This window comes from Penicillium diatomitis, assembly GCF_028827545.1.
Source record: "Penicillium diatomitis strain IBT 30728 chromosome Unknown utg000001l_segment0_segment0, whole genome shotgun sequence".
Classification (NCBI taxonomy): Eukaryota; Fungi; Ascomycota; class Eurotiomycetes; order Eurotiales; family Aspergillaceae; genus Penicillium; species Penicillium diatomitis.
The window spans coordinates 2,918,296-2,934,767 of record NW_026623173.1 but is presented as its reverse complement, the minus strand read 5'-3'; the positions used below and the strand labels follow the sequence as shown (position 1 = coordinate 2,934,767).

The window sequence follows — 16,472 nt, the reverse complement described above, 5'->3', positions numbered from 1 at the left end:
GAGACAGAAATAGACATGTGTCAAGTCCAATAGAACACGCTTGGGTAGACAAATGACGGCTCGATGTCAGCTGACATCAAGTCGAACGACGAGATGGGTTCACCGCGCTACGGCAAATTCGGCTGCGCGGCTGTGGCCACTCTCGGATTCCGAGGCGGATGTAGAGACTTCGGGATGGGGAGTTGACGAAGCACTAGGGGGATTCGGCGTCGCCCGTCGAGAAACTTGAGCTAATTCACCGAGGAGTCTAAGATTCAGATAAGATGGTCAGCCTGTACCTTGGAACAACGCACCGAAGAAACAGCAAGGCGCAGGCCATTTCATCGTGATAGTAGTGACAACGGAAGCAAATATCGAACTAACCTGCGGTGCTCGTCGTACCAGTCATCGTTCGCAGAGCGAATGTGCTTAAGCTGCTCCTGAATGCTTGCCATCTACGCGAGGATAATGATTAGTGGACTGTAACACAACATATAATAGTCTTAGTTAAACCTCATTTTCAGGTAAACGGATGAAAATCAGGCAATTCTGAGGAGAAATGTTGTAAACGGGGATGTCCCACCGTTCCCTCAATGGATGGACCAAGGTCCTCACCTTCCACTGCGGCTGGAACGCCTCCTACGGCTTCCTCATTGCTCTCATCCAAGGACGCCCATCGGCTTGCATTCAGTCCGCTCGGAGTGCTCTTACCGGGATTGGCCTCTAGAGCGGTAATTTTGGCCTCAAGTTCGCGGATGCGCTTGCGGCTAGCGGAGACGTCGTTTTCAACGTCTCCTAGTTGGTTGAGGAGCTGCATGTTCTTGTCGATTTGATTGTTCAAGTCCTGTTGGCCACTGGCGATCTTCTCTTCCAGAGACTTTGTGTGAACACGAAGTTCGTCCGACTCCTGGCAAGTAGCGGTATACTTTTCTTTGAGAGAATCAATTTCCTCCTTTGACAGGGCAAGTTCCTTTTGAACAGCCTCAAGCTGAGACTGACTGCCACTGGCGGCGTCTTGAGCAGATCTTTGAAGATCCTCGAGCTGATAAAGTGTGGCCTCGTGTTTGGCCGACAGCGCAGCATGCTCACTCTGAAGGCGAGAAAGCTCCGCAGTGTGCTTCTCATGGAGATCGCGGGAAATAGTAGCCGAAGATTCTTGCATAGCAGCTTGAGTCTCAGCCGCGTTGGCAAGCTGCGCCTCCAGCTCGACAATAGTTGCCTTCAAACTGTCGACCAGAGTGGTGTCCTGAGCAGCCGCGTTGGACTTCTCGAGTTGTTCTCTGAGATTGACGAGCACCATCTCATGGGCTTTCTCCAGTTCCTCAATTTTAGCCTTGCTGGATTCCTCAAATTCTGACCTGAGGGAAGAAATCTTGACATCTTGAAGCTGCAGCAGCTCTTCAATGGCTCTTCCGTGCTCAGCATCTGCATCAGCAGCCTTGGAAGCCTGTGAAGCTTCGAGTTCGGCAAGAAGCTTGGCCTTGGTCTCTGCAAAGCCTTTCTGGAGTTCCTCAAGTTCCTTCGTGTGCGACTCATTGCCAGCGGTATGAGAGGCCTGTAAAGACTCCAGCTCAGCCTGCAAAGCAGCCTTGGTCTGCTCGTAGTGGTTCCGCAGCTCGGCCAGTTCTGATTCGCGGTCCGCAGTCAGGGAAGAGATTTCAGCGGAATGGCGTTCAAGAGAAGACTTCAATTCAGTCTGCAGGAACTCCATTTCATCTGCGTGCTTCAGCTCCAATTCCTGATTTCGTGCATACAACTCATCGTGTTTTTGTTGGAGTTCGCTCAATGTGCTGTCGTGGGATGAGGAAGAATCCAGTCTAGCACGCTCGAGCTCAGCAGCATGAGCTGCCTTGAGAGCCTCCAGCTCTTGAGTGTGCTTGTCGGAGGCATCAATGACCAGGGACTTTTGTTCATCCAAAAGGCGAGCAGCGTCAGTGGCCTTCTGCTCAGCGGCCTCAATTTGAGCCTCACGCTCCTTGAGCAATGTTTGCTGTCGCTCTTCCTTGGACTTGGCATCGGTCTCGACTCTCTTCAGACTCTGATACAATTGTTCAGCCTCAGCCTGCTTGCCTTGCATCTCCTCTTGCAAGGCCTTGATCTCGCTAGTGGTAGTGGACACGAGAGTTTCCAAGGACTCAACCTTGTGATGAAGATCATCGATTTCATGAACAGCATCCTCCTGAGCGGAGACTTTGCCTTCTTCTAACATGTGACGTGTTTCGTCCAGCGCTTTTCGTGACTCTTCAAGTTGCTCGCGCAACTTCTCGAGCTCAGCATAGTGGTTGACTTTAACCTCGTCAACGGCACGAGCCTGTGCTTCCTGAGCAGCCGACTTGGCAGTCTCCAAGGCAACGCGTAGGTCTTCAAGCTGCTGCGTATTTTCAGACCCACTCGATTCAGCAGCAGATTTGGCAGTAGTAAGTTCCTCAGCATGCGAGGCGGACAGGGAGCTCAAAGTCGTTTCATGTTCCGCCTTGAGGGCTGACAAGGCGAGTTCGTGTGAAGACTCCAAGTCACTGATTTTGGCCGCCTGGTCTGCCAAAGCAGCGTCGCGGGTGGATGTGAGTTCTTGACGGAGTTCCTCCAGGGCGTCTTTAAGCTCTTCAACCTGCTTTTCCTTTTCCGCCAGAGATGCACTAGTCTCCGCTGAGCTTTCCTTTGTGACCGAATCAGCCTCGGCAAGCTTGCTTTCGAGGGACTGAATCTGGTCTCGAAGTTCCTTCGCGGCTTCCATCTCAGCGGAGAGCTTTTCGTCCTTGGAATCGGTCAATTTCTTGTGAGCGGCAATCAGCTCCTCCATAACCTGATCGCGGCCTTGCAGTTCCCTTTGCAAGTTCTCAATAGCCGTGGCCTTCTCCTCCTCTAGAGACGTCTTCTGCGATGCCAAGTTGGCCTTGAGCAGAGAGAGCTGTTCTTCAACAGCCTCGGCGGTGGCCTCGCGCTCAGCGAGATTCTTTTCCAAACTCTTGTTCAATTCCTCGAGTTCAGCTTTGAGACTTTCATTTTGCGCGAGCACTGCATTATATTTCTCGTCGTCCTTGATACTCGCAGAGTCTTTAGCTTCCTCAAGATCTCTTTGGAATTTCTCCTCGAGCTCTTTGCGCTGAGTTTCCGCCTGCTCCAGTCGTTCCTGGAGAGCCCGAAGCTCTCCGGCGTGAGCAGAAGCCAGCTTCTCAAGCTCATCAGCATGTCCGGCCTGAACAGCTTCGCCGTCCTTGATGCCTTTCTCGCCCCCAAGGGTGAGTTGACTCAGTTTCTCGTTCACAGCCTCAAGTTGTGATTGAAGACTTGTGATGGTCTCCTCACTTTCCGAAAGCTTCGCTTGCAGCGCCTGAACCTTCTCGGCACCCTCCGAAGATCGCGCCGTAGTGCTGCTTACGGTGCTCAGACGCTTCTTGGTGGCGTCACTGGACGTGGAGGTCACGCTACGAGTGCTGGTGGTTGAAGCGGCCGGGCGAAGCGCTGGACGAGTGGCTGTGGTCGAAGGCGTTGGCCGATTTGATGGCAAGGTTGCTGATGTCAATTTACCAACCGGCTTGACTGTGGAGCTAGAAGTGGTACGAGACGCAGTAGATGGCGTGGCTTTCTTCTCCAAAGGAGACCCGGCAATGCTGGAACGGCGATCCGAGGTGGAGGAAGTCTTGAGTGGTGCGCGGGTGGAGGAAGTACCAATCATGGACATTCGTTTAGCTGAGCTTGAAATGCCACGCTTCTCGTCCCCGGAGCTTGCAATAGAACGGGGCTTCTCATCAGCGGAACTGCTGATTGAGGGCCGAGACCTGTGAGTTGCAGTGGTTGAGCTACTCAGAGGCCTGCGTGTTGCGGTCGTACCGGACACGGGCCGGGTAGGTGGCTTGCTGAGTGAGCTCGCAGCGGTACTCGAGCGAACGGTCGATGGAGTCTTGCTTGAGGCTGATGACGAGGTTGGTCGCTTGGCCGCGTTTGCAGAGCTCGAAACCGGACGCTTGACGGCGGCCTTGGGGGAGACACTCGCTTTTCCATCCGAGCTCAGCACATTTTCCTTGGACAATTCTGGGCTCGCTTTACCGGTGTCTTCGCCCCCCGATGGCGCGGTCGAGTCAACGGGGGTTGCCGGTGGTGCCATCTCCGCATCAATGTCGGCATGGATTGGCATCGTCTCGTCGGCCGAGGTCATGGCGTATAGGCAATGTTTGAGAGGCAGGAGGTGGCTTCACGTCGGGAGTCGAAGAGATTGGTCACACAACTTTCCACGAGCGATCTGAAAAGAAAGCCTGAAGACGTGAATTAGTCTGATTGCCACCAATTATTTTCCAATCTTGGGCTGCTTATGGATCAATTGCAGCAGATCTGGACGTGGCCAGATGCCCGAGCCCCGTTCACACACATCTACAAACAGTCGCAAGGATAATTGCACTGGTGTAGCTGTATAGGCCAGGCCACGTCTACCGCAGTGCATTTGTTCAATTAGGTAACATCTTTCAGGAACAAATGGTGAAATCTGGCATTACACAGAAGATTTCACAAGTGCCATAAGGTTGCCCCGGTAGTGCGTGATGTAATCTTGAACAGTCAAGAAGCGATTTAGGGGACTTACTCCTGTCGAAGTATACCCGAGAGCTGTTGGAGTTCAGGGGTATAGGCTCCGATGGTATAACACGGTCAATTTCCAGATCGAACCTGACAGTCAAGGTCCAATCACGACTGTCAGCAGGAATTGAGTCGAAAGGAATGCGTGTGAATGAAAGACAAGAGTCTGTCAAAGAAATAAAACAATAACACTTTCGAGGGGAAAAAAGAGAACCACAGAAAAGGAGAAAGCGGGAGAAGCTCAAGGCGGTGTCGACGACTCGACAGAGCAAAAGGTGGAGGAGGGGGATCGTCGCTGCTCCCGCAGTCACTCCCGCATTCAAATGACTTGGCTGACTCGCCGAGGGGTGCAGGCACAGACCTGCGTCGGATCCTTTAACCTCAATCTGGCTTTGATCTGATGTTGGTAGCGATGAACGTGTCTATCTTTTACAGGCTAGGTGGAAGTGAACATATGTGAAATTAGACGAATACAAAGTGTTCTTACTTCCTACTAGTCATCACATGCCACTACCGTCTCACTCATGGTGCACGTTTGACTTCAATTGGAAGAATTGGCGCTTTGACAGCGAGAAGCTTCCTTGGAGGTCATATGCTCAGGCGGAACCCCCGTGGTGCCCAACGTGTGTGGTGAGCATTGGCACCTCCGAAACCCCTGCACCTACGGAATGTGGTTACTTGGCACAAAACATACACTCGTCTTCCCACTCGGTGGTAACACGACATCTGCTTTAGGAGATTAATCAACAACAGAGTTCCATGGTTTGCTCCACCCCGTTCGGCGCCTCGGTAACCTTTCCATCCAGATGGACTCCGCGAATCCAAGAACGAAGCGCAACCCACCAACTATTGTCTACGCGATGGTGCCGATAAGGCTCATTGGACTAGCGGTGGAGATCGAATAGTATTGTTTGGTACAAATCGAGTCTTCACGGTCATGAAAAGGCTCACAATAGCCTGCTTACAGTACAATGCTAGAAGGGTATGGGTTTATCGCATCAAAATATAGCAAAGCGGAAGTATTCATCCTACCAAGCAGAAAACGGAGTCTCGCTCTGCACAGGTACCACTCAACGCATCAACAAAACTCATCCATTTTGGCTTCGATTTCTTGATAAGTATGTCGTCTTAATCGATCACCGAAATGAGTAATGATGGAAAGGATAAGATCGATCCTGTCCTCATAGTTACCTAAACCCACTTGTTGATCAGTCAAAACGTTGAGACCCAGGCAAAGGGATGAGGACTGACCTGAAAAACGATCCACGCCCTCGTGCACTGCGTCTTCCTCATCCAAAGACCAGCTGCATCCAGAGGGAGGTAAATTGTGCTGAGTCACTTGCGACCATTCCGGAAAGACAGTGCTCCCGTCCTGCGAGTGTAATATGCTCGCCTGGCTGGTACGTCGAGGCTGACCAATACCTGCACTCCGACTGGTCTCCAGAGAGCGGGCTATCTCTCCGTTTTCGACACATTTGATCAGACGCGACAATGACAGGAGTAGCGGCCTGGAAGTTGCCCTCGTCTTTTGGAGATAGCCGGTGTCAGCATAGTTGCAGATCTGCTTGCTGCACCAGCTCAGTAGATCCAAGACAGCCCGAAATTGTCTTTCTGCTCGATGACCACACACCACGTATGACTTGTAGCCGAATTCCACTATCGTAATGAGTCGGCGCACTACGTGGGCTTCAAACTGAATGAGCAGCATAGCACCTTCGCCAGTGTCAGGGACCTCTTCAGCAGCATACACGAACACGCGTCGTGCTTCGGTACGAATGGCATGACAGAGATTGAGCAGTTTTGCCTGTGTAAGCGTGGGCAATTTGGCATCATTGACAATCTCATAATAAAGCTGTCGCATTTCTGTGATCAGAATGTCGGCCCCCGTGAAACACTCAGGCATGGGGTAACGGGCGACTCTCCGTAGAGCTCGCCGAGTGTTTCGAAGTTTCTCCCAGAGCACACCCTGAGGGGAGGATTCGATCTGCTCTGCAAGCCAGCTTCGGAGCTTGCGCACTTCAGCCTTGTGAGAATTCGACTCGTTGGCGTTGCGTGCATAAGAATCACCCTCGGGGACCTCGACCCCCTGACGATTGGTTTCTTGGTGAACAGGACTGGGAGAATCTCGACCGCGGCGATCCGGCTCAGAAAACTCCCCTTCCTTATACTCGAAATCCGAAGATTCTGATTTTAAGGCGTCAGACTCGGCAGACGCAGCCAATGGAGAAATCGACTCTGATCTTTCAATTTGCGAGTGTTCCGGCTCGGGTGATCCTGGTCCTTCCGCGTCTTGCATTGGAACATTCGGCTCTGGAGACTGAAGAGCCGGCGAGCCCTGTTCTTGAGAATCTGACTCCCAAAAACCAGAATGTGGAATTTTGGATTCCTCGTATCCTGGACCTAGACCTGAGTCTTCTGGTCCTGTGGGGTCAGCCTCCTGATATTCAGTTTTCTGCAATTCTAGACCTGGTGCAGCAGACGCCGTGGGGCTGAATTTTCCAGTGCTGCTCTCCTTCGCATCTGGCACTTGAGCCTTCAGGTCTTGAATTTCCAGCTCTGGACCGTCGGGTATCGGGCTCTGCCGTCCCTGCGGAGGTGACACTTGTTTGCCTGGCTCTGGGTGAGGGCACCTCGAGGCCTCTGGCGATATCAGGCTCGCCGTCGCATGCGATTCCTGTCGATTCACCCGCTGTCCGGGTAAATCATGAACTGGGGGTTGGTCACTTGGCTCCCGTTCTGGCTGTCTACTACCGTGATCAGCGGCATATGCCCCAAATTTTGACTCTATGAAAGGACCAATAACAGTGAGTTCGTGAAAAGCGGGTAACCGCTGCTCCTGAGGGTTGTTTAGAGGTTCGCCGACTTCTACGTCGACAAGCCCATCAGCTTCTAATTGTTTAGCGCGAATTGTCTCGCTATCAGAGCCAAACGACGCGAAGTCATCCTCTCTCTCGCCTTCACTATCGGAGAAGTGGAAATTGAGGGCCGTCATAAGGTCGGCACTGGACTTGCTGCGCCTGGATGTCACTCGTCTGACATTAAGGGTTGTGTTGTCAATAGAGTGTGGTTCACGATGGGTCGATGTAGAGGGAAGATCAGACTGTGCCGTGTCATATTCGCTTGGTTCATTGGCTATAGAATCCGAATCATCGCTCATCGATCTTATATTGTGATGTAGAAGATCAGCCTCCGAATCATAGGCTGCCTCATCCGCACCTCTTTCGCGCATTCCCCCTTCAGGTTCCCTCCTCGATGAAAGAATAGCTTCATTGAGTTGAATGTGGTTCGCGTGGTGTTGGCCCTCGGTGCGGTCGAGTGTTGTCTTGTTTTGGGGTAAATCTTCATCGGAGCTCGATGGCACATCAGGCCGAATTTTTGGGATCATTTCGGGGGGCACGTTTATTAATCGGCCTCGCAATCGCCGTTTGGGGGGAGGTTCGCTCCGAGGTGTGTTTCTGGTAGCGTTTCCACGCGAGTTTCGAGACACATCCTTTTCGCCTGACCCCAAAACACGCGGGGGGTTGCGGTCGACGCGCCATGGATAGTGTTGCGCCGCGACGAGTCTGTCCCACTACTGATCCGATTGATGATTGCGAGGGAGTCCACAGTTGAGTTGCGCAGCTTGCGCTTTCGCGAGGGCGCCATGGCCGCAAGACGCAAGGCGCGCGCCAGGAGGATTTAGACCAGCAAAAATTGGATGCGTAACAGCCCGCCGCACGCATGATGCCGGGATAGGCAAAGCACGGCGGGTGAGAAGAAGCTTAGGTGGAGACCGCCCACTTCGATCGTCATCCCGCGTAAAGGTAACCAAGCGTGACTTTTCCCCTCCAAGATCCAGGCCTCAATTCTGCTAGTCTTCAAATCCCCCCGCCCCCGCGTTTTATCGGGCCCAACTTTCTCATTGACCTTGGCTCGACTGCGATTACAACACTGCAAATAGGGACCACCCATAATGACTGCAGGAAGGTTGCCTGTCCGCGTCCTGGCGGTCTTGGATTCCTCGGCTTCTCATGACTTCATTCAGCCGATCAAGAGAATTAACGAATCGCAGGACGTATCAGCTTTTCTCACATCAAAAGCATACTCGGATATTATGACTTTTGTTCTGCAGCTCAATCGAGCAATGTTCCCCTCAAAACTCGAGGATGGGTCTGTGCAAAGCTGGCCTTTGGGCTCTGAAGCTGTCCAATTTTCTGCACCTATTCGGCAGCTACAAGTTCTGCTCTCCAAGCTCGAAGACCTTGTACAAGAGGTGCCACCCGACACTGGGCCTCGCAGATTTGGAAACGTCAGTTTCCGGAAATGGCACGACACGTTGGCCAGCCGGGCATCCGCCCTACTGAGAGAGTGTTTGCCGGCAGACTTATTGGACAGGCCTTCATCCTCTCCCAGTGGAGTGACAGCAGAGGCTGAACTCACCGCATATTTCATGGGGAGCTGGGGAAGTAGTCAACGGCTCGACTATGGCACTGGGCATGAGCTGAGCTTTCTGGCATTCTTAGGCTCAATTTGGAAACTGAATGGATTCCCGCAGTCGGAGTTTGGAGTCGAGGAGAGAGCTCTTGTACTGGGAGTGATCGAACCGTGAGCTTTTGCCCCATTCAGTCAAGACTCGCAGAGCCATTGCTAAGACATCATGACTGCAGATACCTCGAGCTTGTGAGACTACTGATCAAGACCTATACGCTCGAGCCAGCGGGCTCGCACGGCGTCTGGGGCCTTGATGATCATTCCTTCCTTCCCTACATATTTGGTTCTGCTCAACTTTCACCCGCTATCGATGCGACGGATCTTACCCCTGAGGAGGGATCGGCAGCTGGTGCACCTAGCCCGAGTCATGTCGTGAAGCCAGCTCTTGTGGAGCGTGAGAGGCGATTGAACCTTTATTTCGCAGCTGTCGGGTTCATCTACGACGTGAAAAAGGGTCCCTTCTGGGAACACAGTCCGATGCTCTACGACATTTCCGGTATTCGAGCCGGTTGGGGCAAAATTAACAAGGTGAGCAATGGAGGACTTATTTGCTGGCTGGCATTTCTGCCCATCACATTCAGTCGCTCACTGTCGTCAATCCCAGGGTATGCTCAAGATGTACAATGCCGAGGTCTTGAGCAAATTCCCCGTGGTGCAGCACTTTCCGTTCGGGTCTCTTTTCAGCTTCGACCGTGATCCTAGTGCCGTTGCACCGCCAACGACAGTTCATACAACGTCTGGTCCCCAGGGTCGCCCAGTCGTACCAGACGCAGGTCCTCCAACGACTACACCTCGACCCGGCCCTGATGCTGGTCCTAAATATTCATGGGCGAATGCAGAGTCTACAACTCGAGGTGAAATGCCAATGAGCCCAACTGCTGCGCCGTGGGCAGCTACGCGATCGACAGAAGTGCCTTCAACCCTACCAGTACTTCCGGATACATCACGTCTGCCTCCAGGTCCTATGGCCCCGACGAGAGCTCCGTGGGCGAACACACAAAGACCGCCCCCACCAACAGGCGGCGAGGGGCGTACTAAAGCACCGTGGGCGAAATAATTGAGCCACGAAGACTTTTGCTACACATGGTAACATAATGTCGTGCTGCATCGTCTGACGACTTGGTAAGATGATGAGCGTCGTTTGAGAGCCAGGCCAGCCAGCAAATCTGACCAAAACTGGACGTTTCCATCCTTGTTCTGGACACCATCAGATGTGCACGTTTCACAAGACTCGAGTAATCACTCAGAATTAAAACTGGTGTCGGAGTCATAGCCTACGAGCGCCGACGTGACCGATGCAGGTGGAGCTCCCTGCTCGGTAGTCTTTCCCGGTTCTGGTCCTTTCGACTCTGACATGCCCTCGTCCTCTGCTGAACTCATAAATCCAGAGCCATGCCCACTCTGCAAGGTTGGCTGTGGAGCTGATTTCGAAGAGTTTCTTTTTCTCTTCACACCTGGCTTCCAAATGTCTTGAGAGTCCGCCAAGTCTTTGAGGAAAGGATCAACTGTGGCGCGCGTGTTGCCCTTGAGCTCGCTGCGAAGCAATTCGTTATGCTCTCCAATGCGCTTTTTGTCACTTTTGGAGTCTTTTGGTTTGAAATTCTCGAACATGGGTCGCGTTCGGGTTGCTCGGCCGGCGTCTGACAGAGAAGTGTCGTCGCCAAAATCAACCATGCCAGCTCTTTGGCGATCTTCTTCCGTCTCATTGACCAGTTCAATACCAAGACTCATCTTGTCCTTCAAAGCTTCACGGTTGGCTTCTAACTTTTCCAATCCTTTCCGCTCCGCGCGAAACGTGCGTCGTAGGCGCTTGGACTTTTCGTAGGGATCATCCCAATCACGACTCTGTCGATGCTGTAATTCTAATATCCGGCTTGTCTCTGATTGCGCTCGTCGCTTGTCTTCAACCTTCCCCTCGATTTTTGCCAAGGGATCTTCGTTCTTCTCCTTGACATCTTCCAAGTGCCCCCTAAGCACGATTTCACCTGGAATGGCCGGCTTGTCATCACCGACATCCCGTTTCCGACCACCCTCAACGACTACGTAAGCTGTATTCTTTGGGTCGGTGTGAATTTCGATCCAGCCGCCGCAGACGGTGTGTTTCATGCGGAAACTAAAGATGGGAGTCGAATAATAGTTCCCGATTTTCTTCTTTTCCGCATTGAAGCGCACACCTTGACCGATAATAGTTTCGTGTGGCTTGCATGTTGTACACCATACTGCAAAGGGCATCTCGAACCGGACGATGAGGGCGCCTTTCGTTTGAAGGTGGCGGGCGCGCGCGCCGAGGGGGTGCTTGCCCGCTAACTTGTTTGCAGATGTGATGCCTTCTTGATCCGGTGGGACATAACTGAAGACTCGGGCCAGATGGTCATTCCTTGAACTATTGTCAGATTGATCTCGGAGCGTACGACGTACCGTCCCATATCTGGAAAGACGTTGTTAGTCTTGGTGATTGTGAGTATAGGAACATGGGGCGGGGGGATATCTTACTAAAGCCTTGCATCTTGACGAGGTGAGGCCCACGTTAGCCTTCAATGAGTAAAACTATCACGAATGTTGAACAGTCAGATTCGAAGAACCCGAAGTCCTTGCCAGGACTGCAGACCTTGTTGTAGCTTCCAATAAGTCAGCGGCTCTTGGGTCATGTGCAGCAGCCCGTCGATGTGGATGTCAAGAAACAGTTAGCTAACTGATAAGCGGTCATTAAGTTCTGCCGCTGTCAAGTGGCGCTCGGACTTACGAACGGCGTTTACAAATAGCTTCTCCCCGATGAACGCCTGGAGTCTGACCTTGGAGCCTCATCAGGCAGCCACCGAGCCTCTCACAGTGTAGGTGGTAATTAAAACTCTGAAGTCATAATCTATTCAGATTGATATAAAGGACGGAGGAGATTTAGCCCGTGCTAGTATAAATGGAGACGGCGTAAAAGAGCAAGTTTCAGCCCTTCGTAGGCTTTGTTGCCCAAAACATACTACGACTGGACTCTCGACAACAACCATGGAGTATGAAATCTTCCAACCTCCAAGAGATGAGCCGAGATGCTTGAAAATCACCCAATCATGCCAGGGTGATGCGCGTACCATACGGATCTTCCAATTGAGCATGGACTTTAGGTGCTAGAAAGGCGACGGCTAATTCAGATATACACATTGAATATCTGTTGCGAAGATAATGTTGTTAGAGAAACACAAAATAACTGGAGAAACGACATACTATAATATTCGAGTTCCTCTACATTACCCTTCTCGTTCACTCCGAGGTTCTCGAGCCATCTAACCTATTTGGGAGTGGCTTTCACATACTTCCGCAAAAGAAGAAAAGAAGTCGGAAAAAAAGTTTTCATTCCTCGGGAATAGCAAGCTGAGCAACGCTACCTAGATTCGTCCCGTCCGATGTAGTCGCTCATATGATTCTGCCGAGACGAACGGGATCGGAGCTTTGCCACGATGGTGTAGCCGAGCGAGCTCAGTAACTCAGGAATCAGGATGCTACCTTATTTCGAAACTATTCAATATGAGTCCTGATCAGGATGTGCCGAGACCTCTCTGTCATCTCTGCTTGGCTTTCGAATGACTCAAATGCCTAAGAGCATTGTCCACTGGGGTACCCAAGGGTGACCCGTGTTGATTGATCATTGTGATGGAGACTGAGATGACTGGGGCCAGGGTATGCTGGCGATATCACCGGCAGCCCGGGCGCCAGATCTGTGAATGTCTCAGTAATATTTGAGGATGTTGGGTACAGGCTGCTTGAATATACAGGTTCTTGTACATGCTTACATAGACAATCGTGCCAAAGAGCGAGAAGAAGAGCCGCTGGTTGAGTTTAGCTCACCGATTTGGACCAGCTACTTGGAATTTCTCCTCTCTGCTTTCAGCGGATGGACTTCGTAGCTCGTAACTCCAGTCACTGTCCGAATGTTCCATGTTGTACTCGCTACTGTAGCCGGCACTTCGACTTGTACACATATGAAAGTCCTGGCCGTTATGGGTGTCTACAGTCGTTGCTCAGCTGTACTCCACGCAGGAGGCTAAGTCATCAAGTTGGTACGATGAAAATAGAGTAAGGGTGCTGTCGAAAGGCCACAGTCGTTGAGGATCAAGCGCTTGATTCGGGTTGGCTTATCCCAGAAGCCACACATTAAATGCATTAGGAAAGATTCCTATGCGTACCATTAATGGTCTAGATAAGCCCTCTTCTCGTGTCAGATGCCTGAGCAGGATATGGTCAGACTTCACAGCTTCTCCTCGCGAGACATTTGTGACAGTACGTCTGGAAGAGAGAGAGAGAGCTAAGGTTTCCGTCTAACTCACTTGATAGCTAACTGACCTATCCGCCAGGCGGTCATGAGCCTATACAGGGACTCGTGAGGTTTACCAATTGCGCCTCTGCCCACCCTGGGACCTCCAGCCCTTTAGAAGGGATTCGTGCCAGGAGGATGCGCCCTTTCCCAATGAGGGGCTGCCGGCGCAGCATACCTGGTATCGTCGGCTTTGGTGTCTCCTCAAGTCCTCCCTCAAGAACTGTTCATCAGCTGAATCTTGTCCCTAGACAATGGTCTTTCAAATACTCATCTTGTACATGCTAATTGTTCGTGGACTCATGCCTTCTGCATCTCTCATGTCTTTATACCCTGCAGTTAGTCCTCCTCTTGGCGATAGATCAAGTCCGCTAAAAGTCGCGGCGATGTATGGCCCAGCCTTGCTGAAAAGCCTCTGACTAAGGCCGAGAAGAACTGTGCCGCAGTAGAGATCAGCTTGACTTGATTCTCAAAATCAGAGACTCGGACAAGGTGAGATCGCAGTCCAAACCACCGGTGGTTGAGATGTTGACTGGTAAGCTTTCCGTGCCAGGAACTGAGCGTTGTCACTTGAAGGACGAGCCTGCCAAGTCATTGAATGAGACTTTCGTGTCAACTGACCAGCTTACAGTGCCTACTGCATCGTTCCCAGAATCGACGAATGCTTCTCGAAACTACCGCATCTTTGCTGATCACGGCGCAGAGTTTTTTTAGCGGGACGGCGATGGCTCCAGATCTGAGGAAGAAAATTCCACTGTGGACCTCGATGAATACATCTTCACGTACTCTGCAGTGCCTGCACCAGTCCTAGCGGCATACGATGCATGGGTGGACACTTGCGCCGATCACTTTCGCGAAAGACTCGAACTGACTCAGAAGTACAACGCGTCTATCGTTCCAACCGCATCTCCAGGAGATTGTGTGGAACGTGACCGGGTTTCTGTTGGCTGAGGGCATTTTGATGGCGCCTGAGGTCGGGAAGATTGATTTCAGTGCAGGCAGCTGCAGTTGGCCTCTCGAAAAAAATGTCACGAGACGAGCGTCACGATAAGATTTTCATGTGACCAGGCTGAGATCGCCATTCAAAGGGCAGCCGGTGGTGTAATAAGCTCTACATCGCTCGGCTTCTTTACTTGATGGATCGTACGGAATCAGACCGCCGTGTCTCTTGCATCAATGTGGGACATATTTCGAAGCTTCGCTTGGCACGAACTGAGAGTCTCAGTATATTGGAGCCCGCAAACTCCGAGCGACGAAGCGACAGTAGACGTACAGCAGACTCTTTCTCCCGATGATGGGTGGACATGATGTTTTATCTATTGTCCAAAACCAATGTGGTTGGCCTCATACTCAGGAGTGATTCCCCCCAAATACCCAACGGACAAGGACTGGTAGTGAGACACCTTTATTGACTGTGAGACCGATCGATGTCTCTCACGTCCTCCAGCTTCTCTAAGACCCTCTTCCACAAAAAAAACATAGTAAAACGATCCGGCGGCGAAAATCCACCTCCATTGGTGGCAGAGGACAATATCCGACGCATCAACACAGTCATGAGACTTTTTCTATCCCGATACTCTTTGACACACAACCTTTGGGTAGCTTCCTATCCCAAGTGGCCGCCTGAGAAGCCGCTGAGGTTTTGGCTCGAAACAATTCTTTGTCACCACTGGGACAATTGCTCTCTGTATGGTCCGCTCGGTCTCAATTCCATGTGCTTGTCCTTTGATCAACAGAAGAAATTGATTCATCGAGAGCATCTGTCAGCCATCAAGTGTTCGCTTCGACCAGATCGTCGTGGCTTTGATAAATTCGAGGAAACCCTTTACAATTCTATGTTGAATTGGACTCTCATCCAATACCGATCTACACCCAATCCCAAATCTTGACTGCGCCGACCTGTTCTCCAACAATGTTCATCTGGATCAGAAGCATCTTTCGATACGTCTACTACGACAGACTGTGCCTATACTTTTTCGGCGCGTGCGCGACTCGCAACACTAGAAGACCATCATCAAGTCTCGAGACTCAATCAGCAAAAGCTTTCCAAATCAGGGTTGAATATCTTGCACCCTTGTTGTTCCTTCTGCCAAGCGTGTTGTTCCAATTGCATGCGACCCTAAAGTTTCTGTTAAATTTGTCCAAGCAATTGACTGACCTCCAAGAGATGTGTCACAACAATCAGGGTTGCTCGCATTCGACATTCATACACAATGCTAGTGTCTCTCACGGACATCCTCCAACTGTCGCGGGGTGCGCTGAGTTGGAGGGCGAGGAAACGAGATCTCGTAAAGGGCAACATCCCAGTCGAGCTGGGTCAGCACAGGTCAATCGCTTTCCCAACCAGAAGGAGGTCCATCGTGATGCGCACAGTGGGCGGTTATCGGAATCAGGCCACGAGTGTCATGACATAAAAGCCCAGCAGGATTGCACCAAGCGACCATCGAAAGATGAGCTGTGTGACAAGTGTGGAACTTCACCAAAGAGATGCAATCATGTACGGTCAGTGAATCAAGGTAGTCTTGAGAGTATTCGAAAACTCTCGCGAAACCTCCTGAACAAAAACTGATATGAAACTTTCTAGTTGTCGTTGCGGCGACTATTGCTATCTATGCAAACAGGAGTGGTTCGGGGATCATCCATAAGCAATGTCCAGAACGCGATCAAGCCCGAAAGAAAGTCAAACGGCTGCTGCCCGTAGCCCCGTACATCCTCCACGAGGTCCGATGAGGTTGGTACGTATGACATACTTTAAATCAGTATCGTCTGCGGGATCCACTTGCCCCTGTGGCTTTTATCCATTGTTGACTTTATCGACTATCGACATTGCTCGGGCCCCCGACGTTGCGGTTCGTCTGAGACGCATATTGAAGAGGGCCAAACGGCAAAGTTAGAATCTTCAAGTACACATGGACCTCGCGTAGCATGGAGGCCCGCTGGACTATCTCCACGTGAAATGCATTGCGATGTACCTGTTCCCTAATACGACTCATCTTGGTATTTAGCCCTTTCTCTGGGTCATTCCCGTCTTGCTGGTACCACGATATAGTGTAGATGTTGGGCCACGAGCTGCTCCGATTCTTCACATGGATGGACGTTCGTTATTTATGCGCATTATCGAGTCGGAAATAGATATCCACTTGACAGCCGA

At 51.4% G+C, this 16,472-nt stretch overlaps 4 protein-coding genes across 4 annotated transcripts; 1 reads left to right on the top strand and 3 right to left on the bottom strand.

Moving 5' to 3' along the window:
• Positions 1 to 99: 99 nt before the first annotated feature.
• Positions 100 to 4,135, bottom strand: N7539_000812 (M protein repeat protein; the record flags this gene model as incomplete). The annotated part of the gene is made up of 3 exons (XM_056930416.1): positions 100 to 247; positions 364 to 434; positions 563 to 4,135. The coding sequence occupies 3 exons, from the start codon at positions 4,133 to 4,135 to the stop codon at positions 100 to 102; spliced, it is 3,792 nt and encodes a 1,263-aa protein (XP_056794709.1).
• Positions 4,136 to 5,626: 1,491 nt separating this feature from the next.
• N7539_000811 (uncharacterized protein) lies at positions 5,627 to 7,933 on the bottom strand (the record flags this gene model as incomplete). The annotated part of the gene is made up of 1 exon (XM_056930415.1): positions 5,627 to 7,933. The coding sequence occupies one exon, from the start codon at positions 7,931 to 7,933 to the stop codon at positions 5,627 to 5,629; it is 2,307 nt and encodes a 768-aa protein (XP_056794708.1).
• A 567-nt stretch (positions 7,934 to 8,500) lies between these two features.
• Positions 8,501 to 10,075, top strand: N7539_000810 (serine/threonine-protein phosphatase 2A activator; the record flags this gene model as incomplete). The annotated part of the gene is made up of 3 exons (XM_056930414.1): positions 8,501 to 9,132; positions 9,195 to 9,546; positions 9,623 to 10,075. The coding sequence occupies 3 exons, from the start codon at positions 8,501 to 8,503 to the stop codon at positions 10,073 to 10,075; spliced, it is 1,437 nt and encodes a 478-aa protein (XP_056794707.1).
• A 182-nt stretch (positions 10,076 to 10,257) lies between these two features.
• On the bottom strand, positions 10,258 to 11,524 carry N7539_000809 (Saf4/Yju2 family protein; the record flags this gene model as incomplete). The annotated part of the gene is made up of 3 exons (XM_056930413.1): positions 10,258 to 11,368; positions 11,437 to 11,446; positions 11,512 to 11,524. The coding sequence occupies 3 exons, from the start codon at positions 11,522 to 11,524 to the stop codon at positions 10,258 to 10,260; spliced, it is 1,134 nt and encodes a 377-aa protein (XP_056794706.1).
• Positions 11,525 to 16,472: the final 4,948 nt, after the last annotated feature.